The sequence below is a fragment of the Hordeum vulgare genome, chromosome 1H (genome assembly GCF_904849725.1).
Source record: "Hordeum vulgare subsp. vulgare chromosome 1H, MorexV3_pseudomolecules_assembly, whole genome shotgun sequence".
Lineage (NCBI taxonomy): Eukaryota > Viridiplantae > Streptophyta > Magnoliopsida > Poales > Poaceae > Hordeum > Hordeum vulgare.
The window spans coordinates 136031157-136042451 of record NC_058518.1 but is presented as its reverse complement, the minus strand read 5'-3'; the positions used below and the strand labels follow the sequence as shown (position 1 = coordinate 136042451).

At 46.7% G+C, this 11295-nt stretch overlaps 1 protein-coding gene across 1 annotated transcript; it reads left to right on the top strand.

Annotated features, from left to right (window-relative positions):
- The first annotated feature begins 7763 nt into the window (after window positions 1-7763).
- Window positions 7764-10511, top strand: LOC123427134 (pentatricopeptide repeat-containing protein At5g65560-like). Its single transcript, XM_045111101.1, has one exon. It carries the CDS (start codon window positions 7928-7930, stop codon window positions 10403-10405), a length of 2478 nt encoding a protein of 825 aa, XP_044967036.1. The 5' UTR covers window positions 7764-7927; the 3' UTR covers window positions 10406-10511.
- Window positions 10512-11295: the final 784 nt, after the last annotated feature.

Here is an 11295-nt window from a genome sequence, read left to right as displayed (position 1 = left end):
TTGCCTTCTTCTTATTTTTTGGTGGCGGCTTGGTGGTCTTTTGGGCGGTCACTTTGGGGCCCCTTCGCCAAAATGGATCATGTTTCTGGTGAATAGAAATGAATTTCAAATCAAGAGCATTGATAAGTACAGAGAAATGAAAGGCGGCTTGGATTCTTACTGGCGGCACCGGGTTGGCGCGGCAGAAGGCCTTGAGCCCAATCTTGGCACACTCTTCCAAGGTCTCACCGGTTTGTTTCTTGATGATTCCGACAATTTCACTCTCCGAGAGTCTTTTGCGATTGAAGCACTCCGGATGGTCTACCGTACCACCATATTCATACATCAGCCCGTCTCGGCGACTCAAGGGAAGGATGTTCCACTCTATCCAGCAGCGGAATAGATCAATCCCGATGAGCCCGTGGTTGGTCAAAGACTTTAACTTGGAGAAAATGGGGATAAACTTCGACTCTTCTTCTTCTATGAGCTTCTCAGGCAGTTTAAAGTCCATGGGCAGGCGATCTGCTCTGAAACCCGGGAGTGGGTTCTCGCCGGGTGGAGAGGTGTCTCGGCAATAAAACCATGACTCGGCCCAGCCCTTGGGATGGCTGGGCAGAAGGACTGTTGGAAATCCGCGCTCGCGGCATCTTTGAATGTTGACTCCTCCAAGTTCATGGTTGGGACCGTTGGGAAACTCAGTCTGCGATTCAAATGTAAGAAGTTCCAAAATAAAGGAACTATGGGCTCTCTCTGAAAATATACCTCACAAAAGACCTGGAACTGACACAGGTTGCTGATGGAGTTGGGTCCCAGGTCTTGAGGATGAACATTAAGGAAATGCAGGACGTCTCGAAAAAACTTTGACCCGGGCGGTTTAAAACCCCGTTCGAGGTAATCGGTAAAGATGACTACTTCTCCTGCAGTGGGGTTGGGAGTCAACTCGCCCGGGGCGGTTCTCCAACCGATGGTTTCCTTATTGTCAAGAAGACCCACCTTGACAAACTCTTCGAGAGTGGCATCATCGATTTTTGTCGGTAACCAGTCGCACTTCGTAATGGCCATGACTACAAAAGAGAGGGGAACGAGGCGATTCAGTAACAACTAGAAAGTATTCTAAATCGCCGGTATGGGTCTACGGTATGTTCGAAAAGGATTTGATGACTCGCCAAATGGGTGACATACATCATAACACGCTATTCAGGCGATTCATGGACGTATCTTCAAAGTATTGTAACTCGCCCTTCAAATTGGAAGGGAAGGTGGCATAGCTATGGTGATAAATTTAAGTCGCTATGGAAGCTGGAGCTAAACGTCGACTCTTAAAGGTTCTTTTTCCTTAGGGAGATTCTCGAGAGGCGAACAAACATATTTCTAAAAACAGGCAGTAAACTATGGATCTACGAGTGGATCAAAATAAAGGGATATTGCTCGAAACAATGAAGGAAAGCTATGAGCGTAAGGCAGTGACAGCGTTGGATCTACGGCATGAAGACTTAAGATAGCAAAAAAGACGCGATAAAGTGGCCGTAGTTTGCTACTGCCTAAAGTCTATTGCGAAAATATGAAATGGATCTAAGGCAGGTAAGGGCGTTCGTCGCGTCACGGAAGCTAGCTCACAGGAAGCAATGGTCATGGTGTTCTCGGCCTAACCCTAATAGGGGAATGTGTGTACCTAGGAAAAGGAGATCGGTGTCGGGGACGAAGGCGCGGTACTTCGTGCTTCTTTGCGCCCGAAAGACCACGGTCGATGGAGGAGCTCCAGGAGCTGGTGACGATGCCGGGGCGCTGGTGCTCGAAGAGGAAGAGCGTGAGGAAGACGAGGAAGAGACGGAGGTAGGTGACGGGGTTTCCTCCCCTCCCCATTTCTCCTCTTGTTATTTAAAGGGCAGGATCGGAAATTGAGGCTATCAAGGCGGAGATCGAGGCGACAAGTCAGAGACTGCGATGATGGCGCCTAGATTTTTGGGATAAGTGATTATGAATGAAAGATCCGTTGATGGTGGCACTGTTAAAAGCCCCGGAACTAAGGGGATGAGGTGATGTCATCCAAGACTGCACGGCGACTCAGATTAAATTACAACGGGTGGCGACTTATCGTTCGTCAAAGGATAGAAATGGTAAGAGTCGCCCCAAATTGGTGGAAGTTTATTGACATGAATGATTTCAGGACAATCTGGGGCCTAATGTTGGGGATATTACCTGCGGGTAACCCGCCCTTAGTGGGTCGGGTCGCCAAAGGGGCGACTTACCGTTTACCGCGCGTCCCGTGGCCCAGAAGCTGGATGGCGGTTCAAGAGGTCGTGCGGATGATGGATTACGAAGAAAGCTCCTGATCGTGGAGGACACGGCGACTTAGAAATAAGGAAAGCCACAAAGAGTAGCATGGCAGGACTTTGTAGACCCTAGGGCCTCGACCTGTATATAAAGGCGAGTTCCAGGGAGAGGTCAAGCGAGTTAGAGAGAATCGAGAGCTAGGTCAGGCGAGTTACGCCCTCCTTGTAATCAAAACCACCATTAATCCACGCAAAGCAGGACGTAGGCTTTTACCTCCTCACGAGGGACCGAACCTAGGTAAATCTGAGTCTCGCTTTCGCTCACCCCCTTCGAGTCGCCACCAAGGTGCGATGGCTCCATCTCTAAGTCCTTTAACGAGGACATCTGCCGTGACAAAACCACGACACCTTGGATGCATGACACAAGGCCCTTCTCAAGTTGATCCTTTAACTTGGTATTTTCCTCCACAAGATGTACATGCTCACAACAAGGGTTAGTTGTACAAGCATTATCAATTATAATGAAAGGAGGACAAGTAGAGATCTCCTTGGTAAGCTTTGCTTGTAGTTGATCATGAGACTCTTTCCGGGAGAAATGAGCACCTTTCAAGACCTTGTGAGCCTTGTCCAGTGTGTCAAACTCCACTTTGAGTCTGTCATGGCCAACCCCAAGTGTAGCCTTTTCAAACTTAAGCACACGAGTAAGAACAATAGCATGATCTAGTTCCTTTTGCAATTTAGCACAATCATCGTTGTATGACTCCTCAAGAGCCAAACGAAGAGTGCGCTCCTTTTCTAGTGCAATAGATAATTCAACGATCTCATTGGCATAGTCATGACTATGTCCTTGCAGCTTGGAGATAGTCTCCTCATGAGACTCATGAGGTCATTAGCCTCACCCAGTTGTTCCAAGAGAGCAACAAAGTGCTTCTTGGGTTCTCCTTTGATCGTACACAGAAATTTGTCAAGATCATGCTCATTAAGTTCCACAACATCACTATCATCAACACAATTCAACAATGAAGGAGCAGTAGTGATGGTGGTCGTAATGCTGGGTGTTACCTGATCGATACCTTTGTCCATGAGGCACTTGGCGATGTGGTTATCGTTGGGGGCGTTGAAGAGAGACATATTCTTTGGAGAAGGGGTGGCAATGGCGACAGTCGCAGTTGCCATCATATCATCATCGTCATCATCATCGGAGGGGTACTCTTCAAGTGCCACCATACCCTTTGGGTGGGGTTTCTTGACAAAGTTGTTCTTGTTTGGGAATGACTTGGTTTTGTCTTTGCGAATGAGGTTGCCCCCGTTGTCTTCCCTCTTCTCATAGGGACATTCTGCCACGAAGTGACTCACATTGCCGCAGTTATAGCATGTCCTCACACGTTGCTTGGACTTGAACCCACTTGAGTTATTCTTGGAGAAGTTGGGCCTTGAGTTCCTCTTGTTGCCCCAGAATTGCCTTGACGCAAGAGCCATGTGCTCGTGATAAGCATACTTAGTGTCTTCAGGGCAGCTCTCCTCTTCCTCATCCTCTTCTTCTTCTTCAGAAGCAGCCTTTGCCTTTAAAGCAAGGTTGGGTGAAGCTGTCTTTGACCGAACGCGAGCAAGTGCATTATTAGCGGTCTTGTTCATGATTGACATTGCAATGAATTCATCCAACACCTCACTGGAAGACAAGGAGTGGAAATCTGGTCGTTGGCGAATGACGGATGACATGGCTTTGTTGAATGGCATGATGGCCTTGAGAAACTTGCGCTTGATCCATGTGTCATCCACATCCTTGCTCCCATGATCCTTGAGAGCAACAACAATAGCGGTCACCCTTCGATAGAGATCACGAGGGTCCTCATCTTCCTTCATCACAAACTCATCGGCCTCATCAAGCACCACTTCATAGTTGGACCGTTGAATGCTTGAGCTTCCCTTGTACATCACCATAATGTGCTCCCAACAGTCCTTAGCTGGAGTGAAGGGGCGCAAGTGAGGAAGATCTTCAGGAGGCACTGCGGACTGGAGAATAAACAATGCGGAGTGATTATATTGATTGTCCGCTTCTTCTCTTGGAGTGAGGTTGCTTGGGTCATGAGGATAGTAGCCTTTCTCGATGATTCTCCATAAATTTGTTGAGCTGTGATTCGAATGAGACTTAATAGAAAACACCCAGGTAGCAAAATCACCCTTAACAAGCTTAGGAGGAAAACCAAGAGGATTAATACGCGGTGTAGGAACCGGTCCTCCATAGACCATGGGAGGTGGAACTGAGGCATGGGTTCCAGTCCCATTATTTTTGAGAGGGGAAGAAGGTCGCATACCTTTAGCCGCTTCCCTAGAGGAATTGGCCTCCGAATCCGTGTTGGCGGGTTTAACCACCAACGCCGGTTCGGGAGAACTTTTAATTCCCTCAATTAACTCTTTAAGCATGGTCTTGACTTCGTTCGTCAAGGACGTCCTGAGGTTGGCCATAGTCGCATTCAAGTCGTCCCTTGTGACCGAAGTCAATGCCATGACCTCGGGTTGCCCATGGGCTCCTCCCTCATCATCCTCCATACTCTTCGGGTGGTGAAACCCTTAATAAAGAAACCTGACTCTGATACCAATTGAAAGGATCGATATGGCTGACTAGAGGGGGGGTGAATAGGCAACTACCACTTTTTAACTATTCTTAACAAGTTAGGGTTAGCAACATAAAGGTTCTCTAAAATGACAACTAGGTGCTCAACCTATATGGTGCTACAAACTATAATCGCTAAGGCAAGTAAGAAATAGTCTACAACAATAACATACACAATGTAAAGATTAGAGATAACCACAAGTGGAACCAATGAAGACGAGGATGTGCTACTGAAGTTCCTTCCTTTTGACAGGAAGTACGTCTCCGTTGGAGCGGTGTGGAGGCACAATGCTCCCCAATAAGCCACTAGGGCCACCGTATTCTCCTCACGCCCTCACACAATGCAAGGTGTCGCGATTCCACTATGGGTGCTCTTGAAGGCGGCGACCGAACCTTTACAAACAAGGCTGGGTCTAACTCCACACAAAGCTTCGAGGCTCCCAACAAGACCACGGAGCTTCACCACAATGGAATGTGGCTCCGAGGTGACCTCAACCGTCTAGGGTGCTCAAACACCCAAGAGTAACAAGATCCGCAAGGGATTAGTGGGGGGAATCATTTTTCTCTTGGTGGAAGTGTAGATCTAGGCCTTCTCAACCAATCCCTAGGAAATCAACAAGTTTGATTGGCTAGGGAGAGAGATCGGGCACTTTTGAGCTTAGGGAGCAACAATGGAGCTTAGGAGGGTCAAAGGTAGGGTTCTTGAGCAAGAACAACCCTTTATATAGTGGGGGAAGAATCCCACCATTTTCCTCACTCACATCACGAGCCCAGCGGTACTACTGCTAGCAGCAGCGGTACTACCGCTGACCCTCCAGCGGTACTTCCGCTGGCTACAGCGGTACTACCGCTGAGCCCATGGTAGCGCAAGGATACTACCGGGCCAACCACCGCCAAGAAAGTCTTCTCAAAAAGTCTGACGTAGTACAACCGCAAGGATGACGATACTAAAGTCCTGGAGCGGTACTACCGCCAGCTCCAGCGGTACTACCGCCAGCTCCAGCGGTACTACCGTTAGGTCGAGCGGTACTACCGCCAGAGGACATTTTTGCAAGAAGAGAAAGACCAGAGAGGGGAAAAGCTCCATAGTTGCAAGGGAAAGGAGATGGAGAAAAAGTGTGTGCGTGCAAGATTGATTCCACCCAAACCTTCCCATACGGATCCCCTCTTAATAGTACGGCGTTCCTACGACTCAAAACCCCCAAAGAGAATCGTAGAAGAGACCGTGCTTCTATTCCACGGAGGGTGCCGAATCGTCTTGAGCCTTTGTCATGTATTATCTGAAATGCTCAATGCACACGATTAGTCCACTAAGGTACTGTCATCAATCACCAAAATTACTTAGGCATAAATATGCCCTAAAATACTTGACATGCAGAAAACAATAGCAATAAACTTACACGATCATATGCTACGTTCATAGTTTGGGTCTTGTCCATCACATCATTCTCCTAATGATGTGGTCCCATTATCAAATGACAACTCATGTCTATGGCTAGGAAACCTTGACCATCTTTGATCAACGAGCTAGTCCATTAGAGGCTCACTAGGGACATAGTGTTATCTTTGTACCCACACATGTATTTGAGTTTCCAATCAATGAAATCCCAGCATGGATAATAAACAATTACCATGAACAAGGAAATATAATAATAACCACTTTATTATTGCCTTTAGGGCATATTTCTAACAATGGTGACGTGAGATGGATTGGTGACGACGGATTGTCATGGTTGCTCAATGGTCACACTTGAATCAGATTATCTCGAGATCATACAAACTTGCAATGGGGAAACGAAGATATGGAACCCGTACTCTGTAGTTCTTGTTGAGTGCTTTCAGATTGCCCTCGGGATGAGCTCGATATCTTTTGCACATTACCCAAAGAAGGTGAACAAAGTGGCACCATGTTTAGCTAGAAACTCATATAATTCAAACTATGTAATTTCTCAGGATGGAGATCCTCGGATGTTCTCTTAGCTAAACTGGTTTTGTGTTATAAATTTCATTTCTTTTAAAAAAAGTGCACCCCACCTTGAAAATAATAATCTTCACATACCACACGTAGTCATATCCATCATGTTGTTCAGTTGTCCTTAAAATGCACTTGATCGTCCACTACGTTTCACTACCGAAGCGAGAAACTGGATCTTGACCCACACTCTACTTTTCATTTTGATGATTTTTTTCAAGGAAAAGCCTATGCCACTTTAACTATACTTCGAGTGGCAAGGTTACATCATACGGTACATGTGATAACAAAAAAATTGGGGCCTCCTGTACCCATTCATACATGATACCTTGCTCATAACTAAGATCTCGTGGACAATGGTGAAAATAAATTGATGAAATTCCATGTGCTAACTTAAAGTAGTCCATTAGTGTGGACGTGTAAGGGCTTCATATTTTAGACCAGCCTTTGCAAGCATCAACTAGTTTTAGACAATTAGACTCCACTGTTACTCTGGAACATCCTCTTTCAAATAGCATCTTTAGACCCCATTTTGCTTTTGTAGTTTGTGCTTTCATGACATCATAGATGGGCTCAGCCACTCCTACGATTGCTTCACCTCGCGAGTTCCGCTGAACAACAACAACTGCTCCACTTCCATCCTCAAAATATGTGGCATCGTTGTTAAGTTTATAGTGCTCTCCCAAAGGCTTCTCCCATATTGCACTAGGTACCATAACTTTCAATTTGATGATAATTTGTGCTCTCCCTGAAGATTGACGGATGGGCCGTGATTGGAACAATCCTAGACAAATAACCCAATGTTTTTTTTAGTCTATCACAAATACTGAAGCCCAAGAAGGCCCAGGCCACAGCCGAGGTGTACCCTAACAAGCCCTGAAGGCCAGCTTCAAAAAGAGCTAATGAATTGGTTTTCGCTCAGAAAGTCTAGGAATTTGTTGGCGTCAGCCACTCAAAACAGAATCCCATTCGGCCTGCACCTCTCTGGGAGAGACGGAACTATCATCTCGCAGCAATTCAGCGACCATCTTCCCCTAATTCGTCCCCAGATCCGATCGTTCGCTTCGCACCACTAAACTCCCACCAATTATGCGCCGCCCCTCGCCGCCGGCGGCGGCGGCGGCGGCGGCGGAGTCCATCGACGCCCTCGCCCTCGCCCTCCGCTTCTCCACCTCTGCCGCAGCGGCAGCCGTTCCACCCCCTCCCGACCTGAACCCCCCTCGCCTCGACCCCTCCGACGTCCGATCCCACAATGCCGCCCTCATCGCATATTCTTCCAGGGGCAGTCGGGCGCCGCGCCTCGCGCACCTCCTGGCCTCCTTCGGCGCCATGCTAAAGTCCGGTGCACCTCCCAATCGCTGTACCTACAACACGCTCATCAACGCGCACTGCAAGCTCGCCCTCCTCGCGGACGCCAGGGCCGCTCTGGTTCGGATGCGCGAGGCGGGGCTCGCGCCGGACACCTTCACCTACAACTGCCTCATGCTCGGGCTCTGCAGGGCCGGCCTCCTCGCAGCTGCGTGCGGCTTGTTCGTGCAAATGCCACGCCGTTGGGGTGCCTGCTACGACAGATACTCCTACACTATCCTGATCAAGGGTCTGTGTGCCGCGGGGCGCATAGACGATGCCTGTAGGGTGTTTGCAAAAATGTCGAGGGGCTGGTGCAGACCCGGGGTGCACACATACACTGTGCTGCTCGATGGGCTCTGCAAGGTTAGGCGTGTCGGGGAGGCCGAGGCTTTGTTGGGTGAGATGGTCAACAAGGGTGTGGTGCCAAACGTTGTGACTTATAATGCCTTAATTGGCGGACTTTGTCAAGAGGGGAGGTTCGATGATGTGACTAAGTTATTGGAGAAAATGGAGATACAGCGGCATTCTCCGGATTGCTGGACATATACCCAGGTTGTCCATGGTCTGTGCAAGCATGGAAAGGTGGGGCATGGTGCCAAGGTGTTGCATGAAGCCATAGGGAAGGGCGTTGCTCTTGAAGTTCTCACTTATAATGCGTTGATTAATGGGTATTGCAAGGGCGGTGATATGAAGGCTGCTCTTGATGTTTTGCAGTTGATGAAGAGGAATAGGGTCAACCCAGGTGTCCAAACTTTTAATGAGGTGATCCATGGATTCTGTTGCGGCGGTAAAGTGCATAAGGCGATGGCCTTCTTGACACAAATGGCTGGGGCTGGGTTGTCGCCGAATACTGTTACATTCAACTCGCTGATATCTGGTCAGTGTAGCGTGGGTGAAAGGAAGATTGCTCTCCGGTTGCTTGATTTGATGGAGGAGTATGGCGTTCTTCCAGATCGACAAACCTATGCTATCTTTATAGATGCTCTTTGTGACGAAGGTCAACTGGAGGAGGCTCATTCTCTCTTTTCTTGTCTTCCTATGAAAGGTATTAAGGCACACAACGTCATATATACTTCACTGGTTCATGGATATTGCCAAGTAGGTGATATTGATTCTGCTTTTGGGCTGATGGAGAAGATGGCTTCAGAGAACTGTATGCCTGATGTTCACACCTACAACACCCTTATTGATGGTCTGTGCAAAGTGAAAAGATTGGATAGGGCTATAGATTTACTAGATAAGATGAAGAAGCAGGGGATAGAACCAACGACCTGTACATTTAACATTCTCATCAAGCAAATGCTTTGGGACAAGAAGCACGCAGATGCTGCCAAGATGTATGAGCAAATGATATCTTCTGGTTGCAAACCTGACAAACAGACATATACACTGAAAATCAGTACAGATTGGTTTGAAGGTGCAACGAAGGAAGAAAATATAGACATGGCTGTTGTTGAAATGCATGAAGCAGGTGTTTTTCCAGATGTGGAAACATATAACGCTATCATAAAGGCGTATGTTGATGCTGGCCTGAAGGAGAAAGCCTTCTTTGCACATGTGAAGATGCTTTCTGTCCCTATTGATCCAGATTGTACAACATATTCGATATTGCTTAATTATATGTGTAACAAGGATGACAGTGATGCATTTGATAATGAAAAAATATGGAAGATGGTAGATGTGAGAAATCTGCAGGAGCTTTTTGAACAGATGTGTGAATCTGATGCTGCTCCTGGCATTAGCACATACAAGGCATTGCTGAGGGGATTGTGTAATCAGTGTCGACTGGAGGAGGTGGAATGGCTGTTGCTAAAAATGCAGGGAAATAGCATTCTGTTGGATGAAGACATGTCTGATTATCTACTTGGTTGCTATTGTAACTTAGAAATGTACAGGGAAGCATGCGAGCAATTTAGATCGATGGCCCATCAGAGCTTTCAACCAGGGCTAAAGTCATGCTGCCTTCTTCTTTCTGGCCTTTGTGATAGTGGAGATCATGGGATGGCTGTATCAATTTTCAGTGACATGCTTGGCTTAGGGTACAACTATGATGAGGTTGTATGGAAACTTTTAATTGATTGCCTACATGAGAAGGGACATGCTGGGGCATGTTTAGAGATGCTTTCAGTGATGGATGCTAAAAAATGTGTTGCTAGCACTAGGACATATGCATCTTTAGTTCGTTTGGTTGCTGAACTGAATGAAGACCTTGTTTAACCGGTTCACTTGTTGTTGTAGAAACTACTTGTCTTGGGCTTATCCCCCCATGGTTACATGGGAGCATAATTTTTTATGAACTCAGCTGGCCTTGAATTTGTTGGAACCTTGTTCTTGTTGTCTCAGCACCAGTTGATAAACTGGTCATGTTCCGGGTCCAGGATTGGTGCAGTCTACATACTGCCTGGAGTCAAGATAAGAGTTTCCAAATTCCAATACTCTATCAAATTTGGCGAAGCACTCGTGACAGCAAGCTGAATGGACTGGATGGGAGTATCCCATATTCTCATTGCATCTACTGTCTCTTTTTTTATCTGTTAGTAGCGTCAAGGTGTGTGTGTTTCAGATCATATGTTGCAATCACTGATTTAAGAAGTTGCATGCAAATACGTGACATAGAATTTATGGTATTATTAAACTAAATAATCTATGATAAATGTTCTTTCCTAAAGATTGCCACACTCAGTTGTCAATCCACATTGCTAGATCAGCACCTGTTTAGCCCTTCACATGCATTCCTGCAAATAATTGTTTTATTCGATGAAAATACTTCTGAATGCATAGTTGAAATGTAAAATTTGTAATGCAGATGTATGGAAGACTTGAGAGCAACACTCTTTTGTTCCCTTGAGAATAAGGTACAAGCATGTACTTCATTCAAACTAGCATTTCTTTTGGAGCGCCGAATGTTCTGGTACATTGACTGTAGAAGCATGTCGTTTTGCAACACTTACTTGATTCATTTGTTGCATTGCAGCAATTTTCTGGGTCTTCACATTCACTGTGTCTGAGTTCCCCCTACCCTTAAATTGGGCAGGGAAGGAGCAGCTACCATTTGTTGTATCTACCCAATCATCTACAGAAACAACAAAAGGGTGCTTAACACTGCT